General features: G+C 47.3%; 1 protein-coding gene and 1 long non-coding RNA gene across 5 annotated transcripts in view; both read left to right on the top strand.

The window, feature by feature from the left end:
- Positions 1 to 17,938, top strand: part of CD33 (CD33 molecule) — a 31,977-nt gene extending 14,039 nt beyond the window's left edge. For 2 of the 4 annotated variants that reach the window (XM_036274060.1, XM_036274058.1), the window contains 3 exons: positions 12,525 to 12,621; positions 12,912 to 12,993; positions 17,450 to 17,938. In XM_036274060.1, the coding sequence (XP_036129953.1) occupies positions 12,525 to 12,621; positions 12,912 to 12,993; positions 17,450 to 17,620 (350 nt within the window). In that variant the 3' untranslated portion in view covers positions 17,621 to 17,938. Of the gene's footprint in view, positions 1 to 9,899; positions 10,339 to 10,492; positions 10,772 to 10,995; positions 11,044 to 12,524; positions 12,622 to 12,911; positions 12,994 to 17,449 lie in introns of those variants that run through there. The other 2 variants (XM_036274059.1, XM_036274061.1) reach the window with 2 other exon arrangements.
- LOC118638378 lies at positions 1,047 to 1,914 on the top strand. The gene is made up of 3 exons (XR_004961086.1): positions 1,047 to 1,113; positions 1,417 to 1,500; positions 1,762 to 1,914. It is a non-coding gene; the product is annotated as an uncharacterized LOC118638378 (long non-coding RNA).
- Positions 17,939 to 18,234: the final 296 nt, after the last annotated feature.

Below are 18,234 nucleotides of genomic sequence, written 5' to 3'. Positions count from 1 at the left end.
CTGAAGAATCAAACAGATCTTTCGACATCACCCGGGCAGGTGTCCCCATGCCCCTCGTGACTGGGGAGCACTCCACGGACTGGGCGGGTTCTGGCTGTGTGCACATGGTTCTCTGCCGGGGAACCGTGGCGTGAAGCTGTTGTCGGAATAACAATCCTCTGCATCGGTGGATCACATTCAGTTCACACATTGCTCCGTTGATGGACATTTGGGTATTTTCACTTTGGGGCTGTTATAATACCGCTGTGGATATTGCTGTATACTTTTTTTGTTCAAATATGTTTTCTGTTTTTTCCTGCGGTTTTTTTTTTTTTCAGATCAGAAACCAGGGAGTGGAATTGCGCAGTGCAATGGTACTTATTATGTATAACTTTTTGAGGAAATTCCAGACTGCTTTCCACAGGGGCACCACATTTTACATTCCCACCAGCAGAGTATAAAGCTTCCAATTTGTCCGAACGATTATTAACATCGGTATTTTCCTTTTAAAAAAAAAGTATAGGCTACTAATAGGTGTGAAAGGCTCTTGTTCTGTGGCTTTGATTTGCATTTCTGTGGTAATAACGATGCCAATTATGTTTTCTCATGGAATTATTATTCATTTGTATGTCACCATTGAAGAACTTTTTTTTTCCCCAGTTTTCTGCCCATTTTTTAAAATCAGGTGTTTTGACGTTTTGTTGTTGAGTTGTAAGAGTTCTTTATATATGCTAGATACTAATCCTTATCCATTCTACGATTAGCAAATATTTTCTCCCATTAAATGGGTTGGCTTTTCACTTTCTCCATAGTGTCAGTTGCTGAAGAGAATGTTTCATTTTTTTGAATTCTAACTTGTGCATTTAATTTTTAGTCCAAGTACTGGGGGTCAGGGGAGAGTCTGGGGTGAGGGCCCAGGTGGTACCGCAGCCAGTGAGGCCGGAAGACCTGGAGAACAACATCTAGGGTCCTAGCAGGAGCAGAAGGACACAGGACTGCTGTCGAGCAGGTGACTCCATCTTCTTCCCTCTTTCCTGCAGGATCATCAGGACCTGGGGCAGAGGTGGTGCTGGAGGCCATCATGGGGACAGTTGTGAAGACTCTGCTCCTCTTCCTCTGCCTCATCATCCTCATGTGAGCTCAGCCCCAAGGGGAAGGGGAGGCATGCGGCTGAGTCTAGAACCAGGGCCTGGGGTCCCGATGGGTCAGGCACAGAGCCAGCAGGAAGGGGGGTGGGTGAGGACTTCACGTGGTCAGTTGTCATGCATGCCAAGGGCTCAAGGTGAGAGGTACCTGCAGTGCTGAGGGTCGGTGGGGCCAGACCCACCCTCTGCTCTTCAGTCTCCCCTCTAGCCCCTGGACAGGGAACAGGGGGTGGGTCTGCTGCCACTGCACCCTGATCCGACCAGATTGAAAGACCCTGGTCTTTTCCCTCAGAGTCATGTACCACAGGAGGAAGGCACTGATGCCCAAAGGGTCTCATGAAGGATGCAAACACACCATCTCAGGTTAATCTGTCAGGTGAGTGGTATAGGTATCTCACCACACAACATTCCACTGCCCCTTCCCCCAGGGAGGCCCCTGGGATTGCTCCTCTCAGCATTGATCAAATGGAGCTGTCATCTTTCTCCCCAAACCCACTTCTCTGCTGGACTCCCCGTCAGAGCGATGACAGGGCTGCCCCCATTTCTAAGGCCCCATCTGGGGTGCAGTTCTGTACTTTGCCCCTCCTCCCTTCCCCCTGATCTACTAAGACGTGTCCATCCTTCTTTCTAATCACAGCTCGGCGTAATGGCCACCTTCTCCTTCTAGTGACCTTGATAGTTCCTGTGGCCTAATCTCTTCCCCGGGTCTCTGACCCCACCAACCTCCTGCCTCCAGATTGCGTTTCCAGAGACATAGAGTCCACTTTCTGCACAGTTTGAGCAGTGACATTTCCGCTTCTTGTCTAGAGATGAGGTGCAAATGCTACAGGCTGGGTCTGAAGGCCTGGGGTGGTCTGTCCTCCTCCAGACACTCCACCGGACTCTACGTCTCCCCGAATCCCGCAGCCCCTCCACCTAAAACCAGGCCCAAGACTTTATGATTCGGAGACTTTACATGTGCAGGTCCTCCAGCTGCAATGCTCTCTGTCTCCATTCCTACATGTCCCAGTGCTGATCACACTTCAGGCTCAGTGAACATCACTGCATGCCCTGGCCCGTTTGGCTCAGCAGTCAGAGTGTCGACCTGTGGAGCAAAGAGCCGTAGGTTAGATTCCGGTCAAGGGTCGGTCCCCAGCCCTAGTCTGGGCCATGCAGTAGGCAACCAGTCCATGTGTCTCTCTCACATCGATGTTTCTCTCCACCCACCCCCACTCTGAAGATTAATGGAAAAATATCCTTGGGTGAGGATTAAAAAATAAAGTAAAAGTCACCTCATTATATGTGTGTGAGTGTAAGTGTGTGTGTGTGTGTGATTCTTGTATGGTTTTGAAAACAATATATAGTCATTTAGTCTTTATCAAGCATAATTGAATACCTACTGTGCGCCAGCATTGTTGTAGATATTCGGGGTACACCTATGAACCCAGCATCAATCACCTCTGTCATCCAGAAAAATAGAATTTAAAATTACTAAATAAAAATGTTAGAGCCTGCTCTGGACAGTGTGGCTCAGCAGTTGGAACATCAACCCCCGGACCAAAGAGTTGCAGGTTCGATTCCAGTCAAGGGCATGCATATTGGTTGCAATTCGATCTCCAGCCCTGGTCGGGGTCTTGCAGGGGGCAACCAATTGGTGTGTCTCTCTCACACCCATGTTTCTCTCTCTCTCCCTCTCTCCCTGTCACACACACACACTCCTTCACACTCTGTTTGAAAATCAATGGAAAAATACCTTCAGGTGAGGATTTTTAAAAATTATATACATATATATATATATATATATATATATATATATATATTAGAGCCTGCGGGATGGCACTATGTGTTTAGGGAGGAATCATTCAAGGAAAGGATCAGGTGACATGCATGTGGACAATTCCCAACATCTAAGGGTGTGAGCTGTGAGTTAAGGGCTAGACTTGAGGATAGTGGGAGTGGACTTGGTGTTTCCCTAGAGATTAGCCGGGAAGATGAGGAGCAGCTCTGAGGCACAAGCAGCCTGGGTTGGTGTGGAAACAAATCTCAGAGTGGACAGCACAGGGCCACCTGGGAGAGAAGATGGTGGTTGGTGGCACAGGCCCGATGGTGTGCAGCCTGGGAGGCCTTGCCGCAAATGCAGGAATCTGGAGAACTTTGAGGAGAGTAGAGACATGATTGAATGCTCTTTCTACCAGGATCCCTAGCTGCTCTCTTCAGCATAGGCCAAAGTGGACCCATAGCATCCAGAGATTGGGGAGGGCACAGGAGGCAGGAAGGGATGGCAGTTGAACCAAGGAGGTGAAGTGGACGGCAAGGTTTTATGTTTGGATATATTTTGAAGTTCAAGTTGATTGAGTTTTCTCTTGGATATGAAGGTTGAGGGAAAGGCAACAGTGAGGATAATGCCCAACTGTTTCCCTTGAGCCTCGGAAAGGATGGTTAGGGTTTCATGGACACAGAGGGGAGGGATTTCAGAGTGATGTTCATTCTGAGAAGTCACTTCCTAGCCCCCTGGGGACGTCCAGGAGAGAGCTGATGTGAGAGTCTGGAGATCAGGAGAGGGCTCCAGACGGGAGAGGTGAACACATATAGTCAGTGTCAGATGATGACAACAGGTGAGGAAGAGGAAGTTCTGATGGCACACGGAGAAGAAAGACACAAGGAAACAATGCCATTGGAGGTCCTGATAACAGGGGCTTCAGTGGCTGCTGAGAAAGTTGTGAAGATGTGGCTGGAGCATCTTCAGAGAGAATTGGAAGAGGGGATGTGGGAAGAGTGGGTCCTCCAAACCTTTGGAGGTATTTAGCTGCAAAGAGAAACAGGAATGGGTCCGGCGAAGGTGGTCTCTGCTCAATTCCTTCTCCGCGTTCCCCCTAAGGTGCCCCACTTCTTCCCCTCTGTGTTGGTTTCCTGGAGCCATCGGGACAAGTGATCACACATTCAGCGTCTTTAGAAAAAAGAAAATTTATTTTTTTCATGTTTGAGGCCAGGATCCACACAGGGAGTAAAAATATCTTCTGCCCCTGTTCCTCTAAGTTCTTGACTAAGACAAAGAAAGATTAGGTGCCACCTCTTGGGCTAATGTGTCCTGAACTTTGGTATCTGCCATGAGTCGGCTTCTGTAGAAGTGCAGCTGTTGGTTGGGAGGCACTGTCTCCAGAGGCTCAAGGAGAGAATCCATCTCTTGCTTTTACCAGGTGATATGGCTGCCGGTTGTCCTTGGCTTGTGGCAGCATCACTGCAGTCTGTCTCCTGGTCACATCACCTCACCCTGCTGTGTGTGTAGAAAGTCATCTCTTGCTTCTTTCTTCTTGGACACTGTGACTAGATTCAGGGACCAATGCTAATAATCTAACATGATCTCCAGGTCAAGATCCTTACCTTCATTCCATCTGCACAAACCCTTTTTCCTTATAAGGTCTCATTTGCAGGTTTCAGGGATTAAGATCCTGCCATCTTTGGATGGCCATCATTCAGCCCTCTGCACTGCCCATGTGACCTCTTGCACCCCCTGAATGTCCCCATCTGGCCTCCAGATTTTGTTTGCTCTGCTTTTTCATGTTCAAATGCATTTGTGGGTGACCTCAGGAGTAGCACATGTTTTGAGAACCAGGAGCTTACTGTTCTGTAAAAGCCACCACGACTGACAAACCTCAGAGGAGGGGGCGGGGGTAGGGATGAGATAAATGAAAGAACTTATATGCACGTATGTGTAACCAATGGACATAGATAACAATGCTGGGGTGGGGGTCAGGGCGGGATCTGGAGAAGGATGTCTGGGGGGGATGAGAATACTTGTAACAAAAATAAATTAATAAAAATTACAAAAAAAAAGAGAAAAAATTAAATGAAAAAAATTAAAGAAATAAAGGCGACCTTTACGATGGCCAAAAAATAAAAAAGTAGACGAGAGAGAGAGAGAGAGAGAGAGAGAGAGAGAAAGGAAAGGTTACAGACTTGGAGAAAATATGTGCAAATACATACGTGATGAATAACAACATGTATCCAGAATATATTCAGGACTCTCAACAAAGCAATAAATAAAAAATAAACCGAGTTTTATTATTTTATTTTAATTTTTAATTTTTTTCATTTTTTGTTCAGATAGAGTGGGAGGGAGAGCAAAGAGGAGAGAGAGAGAGAAACATCAACATAAAAGGGACACATCGAGTGGTTGCCACCCGCACGACCCAAGCAGGGCCAGAGACAGACTGCAACCGAGGTACATGCCCTTAGCGGGAACCGAACCTGGGCCTCTCTGGACCGCATGCTGATGCTCTAACCACTGCAAAACAGGCCAGGGCTGGTTTTATTTTTTTTTAAAGTCATTACAACAAAACCAACAACCCAATTTAAAATTTGGCTTATGATTTGAATAGACATTTTATAAAGATATATGCATGGTCAATAAACACGTACAAATATGCACAACATCACTACTACAGGAAAATATAAATTAAAACCACACAACAAGGTACTGCCATTATTACTATTGATGGTTATTATTATTTTTGAAACCCTAAAAACCAGGAAATAAAAACAGATGGAGTGAATATGGAGAAAAGGAAACTCTTGTGCTTTGCTCTCTAGTCCAAAACTGTGCATCTACTTTAAAAAACAGTATGGCAGTTCGTTACCTACAAAAGAGCTTTCATAACACCGTCAGCTGATTTCTCAAAAGCAACTTTGCAGGCCAGAAAGGAGTGGCGAGAGATAGCCAAGGTGATGAAAAGCAACGACCTACAACCAAGACTACTCTATCCTGCAAAGCTATCACGCAGAATCCATGGACATATCAAGAGCTTCCCAGACAAGAAAAAGCTGAAGGAGTTCATCACCACCAAACCAGTATTATCGGGAATGTTGAAGGGTCTTCTTGAAGGAGAAGAAGAACACAAATATGAACAACTAAATGGAAATTAATACATAGCTATCAACAATGGAGTCTACAAACAACATGAGCAACAGAACAGAAACAGACTCATAGATACAGAGAACTTTTTGTTGCTTGCCAGAGGGGTGGGGGCTGAGGGGAAGGGTGAAAAAACGAAGAAATTAAGAAGTACAAATTGGTTGTTAGAATGATGAACCTTAAAGGGAAGGGGAGAGGGAGGGCAGGATGAGATAAACCAAAAACTTCTACGCTTATATTCATAAACAATAGATACTGACAATAGTGTGAGGAAGGCTGGAGGGGGGGAGAACTGGGGAGGCGGGGTCAACGAAGCAAAAAAGGAGGAACATCTATAATACATTCAACAATACAGATGAGTTAAAAACCAATAAAAAAAAAACCCCACATAAGTAATTTTTTAAATAAATAAAATAAAATAAAAAACAGTATGGCAGGTCCTCAAAACACTAAAAATAGAATTACAATTTCATCCAGTAATTTCACTTCTGTGTATTTACCCAGAGGGCTGAAACCAGGAACTAGATAGATGATTAGATATAGATAAACATATAGATATAGATATAGATATAGATATAGATATAGATATAGATATAGATATAGATATAAACACATAGATATATCTGTTCATAGTAGCATTATTCACAATTAGGCAAAAATAATCCAAGCGCCCATTGATGAAGAAACAGATAAACACAAGCTGGTATACACATACAAGGGAATGTTGTTCAGTCTCAAAAACAGGACATTCTGACTCACGCTATAGTGCAACGAGCCAGTCACACAAGGACAGATACTGTGTGATTCCACCTACATGAAGTACCTAGAGTAGCAAATTCACAGACACAGAATACTGCATGGTGGTTGCCAGCATCTGGAGGGATGGAGATCTATTTTTTTCAGGGCTGCAGTGAGTTCGTTTGGGAAAAGTGACAAAAGTTCTAGAGATGGATAGTGGTGATGGTCACACAAAAATGTGAATGTATTTAATGACACTTGGCCCAGACAATTGAAATGTTTTTGTTAAGTATGTGTTACCATAATTTAAAAAAACAGGTAATGATTTTATCAGCTGCTTCACCAAAGAAAGAAAATAGTGGCAGCTAAGCATGTGAAAATATGCTTAATATCACACATTATTTTAAAATAACATATTAAAACCAGGATGAGATATAACATAATCTTACTTAGTGACAACACATTATGAACAACAGATACAGAGAACTTGGATCAATTTCACAAATATTATGCTGAGTGAGAGAATATACACACAAATCAGTACATTTATAGAAATACTCCTATAGACAGAATTAATGCACCAAGACAGAAGGGGTATCAGTGGTTACCTGGGGTTGGAGGTGGTGGTGATGAAATACAAAGACATGGGGAAAAGTCCCACGGTAGTGGAAATGTTCTGTATCTTGATTGAGGAGGTATACATTTGTTCATAGAATGTACTCAAGTGGGTGCATTTTGTTTTATGTAAATTATGAAACTCTTTAAAGAAACACAATGAGAACTCGCAGAATCTTCCCTTCCATTAACATGGTATAACTTTCTTAACTATACAATAAATTGTACTGGGTTTTCTATTACATGGTATGTTGTTACTTTTTGTTGTTGCTGCTGTTAATCCTCACCCAACAATATTTTTTCTGTGAATTTTTAGAGAGAGTGGGGATGGGGGAGAAAGAGAGAGACAGAAACATCAATGTGAAACACATCGACGGATTGCCACCCACACAACCCTGACCCAGGCCAGGAATCAAACCTGCAGGCCAGGTATATGCCCTTGGCTGGGAATCAAACCCATGACCCTTCTGTGCATGGGCCAATACTCTAACCACTGAGGCACACCAGCCAGTGCTATATTCTTACTTTTAAACAACCTAGAACAAGATCTCATTTTATTTATTGGAGACTCAATTTCTTATACATCAAATGAGGGTGCAATCATCTCTCTGTATTGGTAAAACTGATACATCTCTCTAGATACTACTGTGTCTGAAAGATTTTACAAATATGACAGACGCTTTTATGTTGCCAGGGTCAAGAATTTCTCAGACGCATGTGCCACAGATTCAGATAAAAAACCATGTGAACTGAACCTAAATTATCATTGTAGCTGCATAGTCCACTCACATTTCCTAGAAATAGTACATTTGGAGCCACACTTAACTGTGAGAAGCATCTTCTTCATCAGTTCTTACACATTTTAATTTTATGTAGAAATTAGACCCCTCATAGTCCCACTTAGAATTTGAGGTGACTTACAATTTTATAGCACATCTAAGGTAACAATTCTTTTTAGGCAGAACAGAAATCATCTCGGCCCTGGCCGGTTTGGCTCAGCGGTTAGAGCGTCGGCCTGTGGTCCTGAGAGACCCGGGTTCGGTTCCCCCTAAGGGCATGTACCTCGGTTGCAGTTTGTCCCCGGCCCTGGTCGGTCGTGCGGGTTGCAGCCACTCGATGTGTCCCTTTCACATCGATGTTTCTCTCTCTCTCTCTCTGTTCCCTCTCTCCCTCCCACTCTACCTGAACAAAAAAATGTCCTCGGGTGAGGATAAAAAAAAAAAAAAAAAAAAAGAAATCATCTCGGTAAGAAGACATCCTTGTACCAGAAAGCTAGAATAACACTGTTTCTGAAATGAAATACTAGCTCTATCCCTAAGATGCCTGGCAGCCTCAACAGGGGACATGGAAAACCTTTCGTCTGAGAAAACAAAGTATGTACTTCATGTGAAAGGCAAATATTACCTTATTGCTGAAGACCGGGAGCAACAGACTCCATATGGTAAGGACATTGCATAACAGAACGAGAACACTTGAACGTACTGTAAACCACAATTTGTCCTGGACTATTGGAGAACTTGAAGCAGAGTTTTTCCAAGACGGGAGATGCTCATCTGTGTGACAAGCAACTTAAGCAGTCTCCCCAGTTTACATACACTGGGGGGTGAGAATTACAGAAAGGAGTTTCCCAACCTGGCTCGTGGAACATGGAGTCTCCCTTCGTTTGACAGGATGATGCAACATCGTCTTCACTTTGGAGATACGATGGAAAATTCATGAATCAGCAATGAGATACAAAACAAAACAAAACAAAACAAAAACCCTCACTTGTATTTTTAGAAAACACCCAGCAAGCCGCCAGGACACGTGGTAAACTCATCGGTGAGCACAGGTCTGAAGTTCAACAGTACCGTTTGGGGGGAGGTGGTGTCACTGAGTGGGGAGCGTCTCACGGCATAGACCAGGTCCATGTATCCCTTCTTGTCTTGTTCAGGGAACCAACCCTTAGATGTTCACTAAGTGGTTTGTGAATGAAGGAATGAATCCTGCCTTCACTTTACTTGGGAACTGCCCTTCTGTTCCTCTGCCATGGACTCTCACATGGACATTAATGAATCCTACACCTTGTAGGACCGACCACGGCTTCTAGATGAGGCTGTGAACTCCTTGTCGATGCAGACGTTGACCTGCTCCCTGGTGTACACAACAGAGCTCAGAAAAGCCCTCTTAGGGGAGGACCTTGGGAGATGCAGGTGTCCCATCCTCAGATGTCCTCAGAGGCCCTGGTCCTGCTCCGGGGATGGAGGGAGGCTCCCGAGACGAGGCAAGACTCAGGATGGGCTCCCTGTCTGTTCTCCGGGTGGGTGTCAACGGTCTCCGTGTGACGGGGTGCCTCCCTGCTCCGTGCAGAGACGGGAAGTGTTTGGTCTCTGAGGTTCCTCTTTCGTGACTGACCACGATCTTGTGCTCCTCCCCGGCTTCCGTGGCCTCACCACAGCCCCCGTCCCACTGCTGTCCTTCCTTCTTCATGCACAGGCACCCAGACGCCCTCCGGAGATGCTGTGGCTGCTGCTGCCCCTGCTCTGCCCAGGTGAGTCCTGAGGGGAGAAGGTGTGGGTGGGGCCGGGATGGAGGCTGACCCTCGTTTCCCTGCAGGGTCCCTGGCACAGGATCCAGGTTACACACTGGAAGTGCAGGAGGCTGTGACAGTGCAGGAGGGCCTGTGCGTCTTCGTTCCCTGCAAGGTGCGATATGGACGGACTACGGATACACCAGCTCATGGCTTCTGGTTCCGGGAAGGAGATGAGGCAATGCAGGGTGCTGCTGTGGCCACAAACAACCCTGATCATGCAGTGAAGGTGGAGACCAAGGGCCGATTCCACCTCCTCGGGGATCCCCTCAAACACAACTGCTCCCTGGACATCAGAGATGTCAGGAGGACAGATAATGGATCGTACTTTTTTCGGGTGGTCAGAGGACCTAATGTGAAGTATAGTTACGTAAAGAACATGCTCTCTGTGCATGTGACGGGTGAGTGACAGGCTCCAGCAGAGCCCACAGTGGAAGTTCACGGTGGCCCCTGGGCGGACTGGGATAGGAGTTGCTGGACCAAAGCCTGAGGCTTCCCCCCGGGCTGCACCTGGGCCCTCCCCCCTGATCCCCTGTATCCCCTGCTCCTCGCCAGCCCTCAACCACACACCTGACATCTCCATCCCGGGGACCCTGGAGTCCGGCCGCCCCAGGAACCTGACCTGCTCTGTGCCCTGGGCCTGTGAGCGGGGCACGCCCCCCATCTTCTCCTGGACGTCAGCTGCTCACACGTCCCTGGGCCCCAGGACCCACCTCTCTTCTGAGCTCACTCTCACTCCACGGCCCCAGGACCACGGCACCAACCTCACCTGTCAGGTGAAGTTCCCTGCAGTAGGTGTGACTGTGGAGACCACCGTCCAGCTCAACGTCAGCTGTGAGTGCTGGGTCCGAACCCCAGGGTCCCTGAGGGTGTGCAGAGGTGGAGGGCCAGGCTGGTTTGGTTGGTGAGGTTTTTCCTGGAGGCCTGGCTCAGTAGGGGGGCCTAGAGGACACAGCCCTCTCCCTCTTGCATTTTCAGCACCTCTCGGGGTTGGGATATGCCTACGCATATCCCCGCATGTCACCTCACTGAAGAGGGAACCTCTCTTCCTGTTCTAGGTGCCTCACAGAAGTCAACAGTAGGTGACTGCCTAGGAGATGGCACAGGTAGATAGGAACCTCCCTTCCATGGGTATTGGCTGCAGTGAGGTCTCTACTTGGTGGATTCAGGGCTGCACCTCCAGAGCGCAACAGGCGTACAGTTAGGCCTGCAAACCCCCTGTCAGGCCTGTTCCCCAACGATCTTCTACTGCTGTCTTCCAGTGTGACCCGTAACCTCCTCCCTGCCCATCCTAAAAGATGATGTTTGGCCCTGACCAGTTTGCCTCAGCGGTTAGAGCATCGGCCTGTGGTCCAGAGAGACCTGGGTTCGGTTCCCGCTGAGGGCATGTACCTCGGTTGCAGTTTGTCCCCGGCCCTGGTTGGGTTGTGTGGGTGGTGCCCACTCGATGTGTCCCTTTCACGTCGATGTTTCTCTCTCTCTCTCTGGCTCTCTTCCTCCCACTCTATCTGAACAAAAAATGGAAAAATATCCTTGGGTGAGGATGAAAAAAAGATGATGTTTGTCTTCCCCCAGTCATGAATGCCTTGGGGCACTGAGAGTAGACTAGTTTTTAGAGCAGTTGTAGGTTCCCAGTGAGACTGAGTAGAAGGTAGAGAGAGTTCCCCTAAACCTGCTACACCCTCCCTCACAGGCACATCCCCCACCAGAGGGAACATGTGTACCACCGACGAATCCACATTGACAATCCATCACCCCAAACCCATCATCTACTCTTGGTCCACTCTTGGCATTGCACATGCTATTGGGCTTGGACATTGTATGATGACACGTGTCCACCATTATAGCATCATGTAGAGTAGTCTCACTGCTCCGAAAATCTCTTGGGGCTATTATTTTACCGTCGACCCCTCAGCCCTCACCCTGACCTGTCTCTGGAGCCCAGTGCTCCCCCTGCCCTATTCCCATTGGTGATGGTATCTGATCCCCACCCCCACTGGACAGTGACCCCATTAGGACCCTCTCAGCCAGTCCCATCCGACTGTGACAAGTGATGCCCTAAGACACATCCCTGACCCCGGGCATTAGGCTCCTGGAAGGCATGGCCAGAAGGGACCAGGAGAGCTGTCTGGGTCTTGCCTGAATGTCCGAGAACCTCCTTGCTTTCACCTTCTTCTGGAAGGCACAAAAGACCCCCTTTGACCCCGAGTGGCAGGGCCAGTGGATGCCAGGAGAGGAGATTCAGACACCTTCCCAGGAAGGAAGGAGACATGTCTTTTAGCATCCCACTGCATTCTGGGACCCTGAGCCTCCAGGTCCCGCGCAGTCAGGTCTGGGGTCTGTTGCAGAGAGACCCCAGATGGAGAAAAACCCAGGTCCTAGAAGAGAGGAGGTTTTCTAAACAGGAGTGTGGGGACTGGATTGGAGGTGTCCCATAGACTGTGTCCTTCATCCCATGGTCCTGGAGAACCTAGGTGCTGAACCCTGGATGGAAGGAGAGGGGCACCTGTTTGTTCATGCCTTGAGAGGAGGGGACACCAGCCTGCTCATCAACGTTGGAGTTCACGCAAGTCTCTCTCATCTTCAGGGGCACCGAGGACCACGGCAGGAGTGGTTCAGGGGGCCGTCTGGGGAGCCGGTGTCACTGCCTTGCTGGCTGTGTGCCTCTGCCTCATCTATTTTGTGTAAGCTGAATCACGTGTGGGCCCAAGGTGGAGAATAGGGACCTGGAGGTGTTGTGAGGGCCCAGGCCAAGGGTAGGGGATGCAGCGGTGCTGAGAATCCAGCCGGTCGCCGCTGAGCCAGGCTTGAGTCTGTTCCCAGCTCTGGTCCCAGATATCCAGGCGTGGTGTGACCTTGTTACAACGTCGTGTTATGAAGGCTCCTGGTCTTGCCCCACCCTTGACCTGCTCTGGTCGTTCACTCCAGCCTCAAAGAGTGACCCTGTGTCAAACACCCTGCTGTCTCCCCACAGAGTGAAGACCCACAGAAAGAAAGCAGCCAGGGCAGCAGTGAGCATGGACAGCATCCACCCTGCCAGCCAGCCAGCTTCTCAGGTGAGTGATATGGGCACCTTGGTGTGCAGCCTACCCCCCTCTCCCCCGGCATTTTCCAGGTGGCCCATAGTCTCACTCCATTTGGCATGTCTAGAAATGAGCTCTTTACTTTCTCAGATATGTCAGGGCCCACAGATCAGAAGATAATGGCCATCGTTTGTCCCTCACAGTTCCCAAGAGGAGGGGGAAGTGCCACATGGGGCAGCATCAGGGTAGGTCAAGAGGAAGAGGGAGTGAGGGGGAAACACAGATCCTTGATGACCGGTTCCAGGGGGAAGGTGAGGTGAGGCAGGGCGCACAGGCCTAGAACTGGCTGGTTTGACTAAGTTTGGTGGGCTCTGGGTGTAGGGGCTGTCTCTCGTTGTCTGGTACCTGGTCCTGAGGTGATCAGGGCAGGATGGGAATGATCTGAAGTGTGAGAGTTTCCATAAAAGAGGTGATTGGAGGTGTGGACTTAGGACTGGACTGGCTGGTTTGCAATGTGGAAGTTGCATTGGCAGGCAAGTCCTTTACTATTTCTAGCCATTGTCCAGTCCCGGCAGGGACAGTTTCTCTAGGATTAGCAAAGTCCCAGAGGTCAAAACATAAGAAGCGCATGGTTAATACAGCCCCACACATACTTCTGTTGGGCTCTCCACCTCAACAATGGTATTCTTGTCTCTGACACCCAACCAGAGACCTGTACCTGTCCTGCCCAGTCTTTCACCAGCTCTTCCTGCACCATTATGCTGAAGAGAGTGTCTGTGCTTCATCTGAACACAGATTAGTACAACCATTCCCTTTGAGCCGAGCTCCTTAGTCCTTAGCCTGCTGCACGGTTCCTATCTCTCCTTCCTTGCACCACCCCATCACACCCTCGTCTGAAGTGCACTGGTTTCCCACGCTGCTGAGTGCCCAGACAACTTGGTCTGGTATTCAGGGCAAGAAAACCAGTCACCCCCAATGCTCTCTGCCTCCCAGACTCGCCTGCTCACTCGCCTAGAGCAGAGTAAGCGTTTGGGGTCTCAGAATCATTGTTGGCTGTCACCTTCTCCACACATGCCTGCATCAACCCGCCTTGTTCCCGTGCATCCTCGGAGCTCTGGCTCTCATTTATTCATTGAACTCTGAGTAATGTGGACACCAGTGTGAGGTTTTTGAGCACATGATCAGCAGTCACCCATGCATTTATCTTTTCCTTCCGCCGGTATCTCCCACTTGTCATGTTTTGGGTCCTTGGGCAGTATCTGTATTTTTACAAATGATTAGGTTACAAAAGTAAAATGTTCCTCCTGAAGACACTCTCCTTGGCTTGCAGATGGCCAGCTTCTCGCCATGGCTTCCCTTAGCCTTTTCTCTGTGCTCATGCATGCCCAGTGTCTCCCCTTCTACTAAAAACTTAAGTCATTTTGGGTCCTACCCTAATGACACCATTCAAAATTAGTACCTCTTGCCCTGGCTGGTTTGGCTCAGTGGTTTGAGCATAGGCCCGCGGACCAAAGAGTCGCGGGTTCAATTTTGGTCAAGGGCATGTACCTTGGTTGTAGTTCGGTCTCCGGTCCTGGTCAGGGTCATGCAGGAGGCAACCAATCGATGTGTCTCTCTCACACTGATGTTTCTCTCTCTCTCTCTCTCTCTCTCCCCTTCCAAAGATAAATAGAAAAATATCCTCGAGTGAGGATTAAAAAATTAAATTAAGAACCTCTTTAACAGCCCTATCTCCAAATACAGTCACATTGGGAGTTAGAGCTTCAACATATGAATTTGGGGGACACGGTTCAGTCCATAAGACAGACTTAGGGTAACAATAACGAATCTGGTGTTAAGCAGTCGTGTTCTGTATACAATTTGAAGGTGGGATCAACAGGATTTGCCAATGGAATGATAGAGTACACTTGGTGTGTGAGCAAAGATAGCTCACTGCCTTTACTTCATAGGTGTCATAAATGTCAAAGAGATCTCCATGGATGTCAGAGATATCATAGATATTCAGATATGTCGTAAGTGTCCATAGTTTGTCGTAGATGTTCTTAAATGTCCACAGATGTCCAGAAATGTCAAAGATAACTCCACGGATATCATAGATGTCCAGAAATGTCATAGATATTCAGAGACGTTAGAGATGTCCATAGAGTGTCATGGGTATTCATGGATGTCATAGATGTCCAATAATGTCATAGAGGTCCATAGACAGTCATAGATGTCCACAAATGTCCACAGATACTGAGGATGACTCCAATGTGGTTGCCCTAAAGAACTTAAAGAATTGAATGACCAATTCTTGAAATGGCCAACTCTGCAGGGGGAGTGTATTTTTGAGAGGGGATCAAGCTTTATTTTGGTTATTATAAGTTTGAGGCACTTCTGAGATGTTTATGTGACGGTGACAAGTAGATTCTGGAACTCAGGAGAGGGGTTCAGATGGGAGGCAGAGAGATCTGGGAGTCTTCCACATCCAATTCTGATAGTGGATAAAACCATAAAGAAGAGAAAGGGCCTGCGGACAGAGCCCCGGGACCCTCCAGCATTTAGAGTCAGGGAGATACGGTGGAATCAGCAAGAATACCCCTAAAAAAGAAAAGTAAATGATCAGGAGAGTGTAGGGTTGGGTCCGGGTGGCCAAGGGGATATGACACTCCAAGGAGGAGAGAGTCCTTCTCTTCTCAAATGCTAATAAGTCCAGTATGATAGAGTCTGAGAAATGAATATTTAGATTTAGCTGAGTGATATCAGAAGTGTTCTGGACAAAAGCAGATCTTGTGGCGTGGTGGAGGTAGAGATATCGACTAGAGTGAGTTAAAGAGAAAATGGAGGAAGAGGAAGTGAAAAGCCTCTCTTGAGAAATGTTGCAGTAACTCTGGAGCCAAGAAATAAGTCTGTATCAGAAAATGGTTGTACTCTTCAGTCCCTCAGAATTTCCTAGGTGATAAGAGGGTCCTTTTTTTTTTTTCTAATGAGGCAACTCTTGGTGGATTCCTGGATTGGGGCTTGTCACCAGAAATACTGAGTTATAATTAAAAGCTTAGACATTTCAGCCCCATCCTCTATTTTCCAGAGAGGAGGGGGTTGGAAATGGAATTAGTGGTTGATCATGCCTACATGACGAAACCTCCATAAACATCTTGAGTAAGGAGCTGAGGGAGATTTCCAGTTGGTGAACATGTGGAGGTGCACTTGGAGAGAACACAAAAGTTCCTTGCTCTTCCCTCATGCCTCACCCTCTGCATCTCTTCATCTGGATGCTCACCTGTATCCTATAGCACCTCCTTCTATAGCAAGCTAGTACATAGCAAGTAAAATGTTTCCCTGAATTTTGTGAGCAAATCGAATTGAACTTGAGGAGGAAATTGTGGGAGTAGCTGAGTGATATCAGAAGTGATCTGGACAAAAGCAGATCTCGTGGCCTGGTGGAGGTATAGCCAGTTGGTTAGAAGCACAAGTGACAAGTGTGGTTGGCATCTGAAGTGGCAGTGTGTGTGTGTGTCGGGGGGGGGGGGGTGTCTTGTGGGACTGAGCCCTTATCCGGTGGTATCTGACAATATCTTCAAGTAGGTAGTGTCAGAATTGAGTCCAATTGTAGGACGCCTAGCTGGTGTTGGAGAATTACTTGGTGTAAGCTTAAAGGAGATCCCTAGCCTGGTGGCTCAGTTGGTTGGAGCATCGTCCCATATACCAAAAGGTTGCAGGTTTGATTCCCGATCAGAACAAATACCTAGGTTGCAGTTTCGATCCCTGGTCAGGACGTGTAGAGGAGGCGACCAATTGAGGTTTCTCTCCATCTCCCTTTTTTTCTTTCTCTCTCTCTCTAAATCAATAAAAACATATCCTCGGGTCAGGATTTTTAAAGAAATGTAAAGGGCCCTGGCCAGTTTGGCTCAGCAGTTAGAGCGTTGGCCCGTGGTCCAAAGAGACCTGGGTTCAGTTCCCGCTAAGGGCACGTACCTTGGTTGCAGTTTGTCCCCGGCCCTGGTTGGGTCGTGCAGGAGGCAGCCACTAGTGTCCCTTTCATGTCGATGTTTCTCTCTCTCTCCCTCCCACTCTATCTGAACAAAAATGGAAAAATGTCCTCGGGTGAGGATAAAATAAAAAAGTGTAAAGGAGAGACACATGGGAAGAAAAGTCGGTTTTCATAAACAGCATCCTGTGTATCCTGTGCCCAGCACACAGGAGAACTCTGAGCTTATGAACAGTAGATATGTGACCTTGAGAAGTCCTTAACTTCTCTGAGACTCAGCTTCTTTGTAAAACAATAGTATTTTCTACTATTAATAGGTCTGTGTGAGTGTTCAGTAGAATTGGAAAGCAACCAATAAGAGCTATATTTGATGGATAAGTGAATACATGGGACCTTAAGAAAAATATAATAAAAGAATGAAAGAATGAACAAAAGTCTTGTCACAGTCAAATTCACTTCAGGGACGCCCCTCCCCAACCCCCCACGGCTCTGCTCTGACCCCATTCTTTGCTCTCCACACAGGATCACCAGAAGCAGCCCAAGTTAGATATCCCTACCGACTCCACAAACCCTGCAGGGGCCACCCAGACCTTGGGGTCGGAGCCAGAGCTGCATTATGCCTCCATCCGCTTTCAGGGGGTGAACCCTCAGAAGAACGCCCACACAATATACTCCAATGTCACGACCCAGTGAGAAGCCAACAGGTCCACATCTGCCAAAGCGTCGGTATCCTGTACAGGAAGGGAGACCTACGGGCTGATTTTTAGAGACTTAACATCCCCACAGGCAGTGGGTTTATAAACTGTTGTATATGAGTTTCCTGCTATGTTGGAACTATCTTAGGCATTGTAGTCCTGGGATCAAGTTCATGGTCTTTCATTGATCAAGAATATGACAACACGTGAGCTACCTTGCCCTTCCGTGTCTCAGTGCTCTGACTTGTGATGAAGTGGGAGAAGTTTTATATCACAGGGTTGCTATGAGGATTAAATAAAAGTACATATGGAACCTGGCTGGGTAGCTCAGTTGGTTAGTGTCATCTCGATACGCCAAGGTTGTGAGTTTGATCCTCAGTCAGGGCACATACAAGAATCAACCAATGAAGGCATAAATAAGTGGAACAACAAATCAATCTCTCTCTCTCTCTCTCTCTCTCTCTCTCTCTCTCTCTCTCAAATCAATAAGCTCGTCCTCAAGTGAGGAGTAAAAAAAATTTGTAAGCCTCCACCTAAAGGTGGAAACAACCAAAATGTCCATCAACAGATGAATAGATAAACAAAATAAAATGTGGACCATCCACACGATGG

The sequence above is a fragment of the Molossus molossus genome, unplaced genomic scaffold (genome assembly GCF_014108415.1).
Source record: "Molossus molossus isolate mMolMol1 unplaced genomic scaffold, mMolMol1.p scaffold_m16_p_21, whole genome shotgun sequence".
In the NCBI taxonomy this organism is placed as follows: Eukaryota; Metazoa; Chordata; class Mammalia; order Chiroptera; family Molossidae; genus Molossus; species Molossus molossus.
This window is presented reverse-complemented; position numbering and strand designations above follow the sequence as displayed.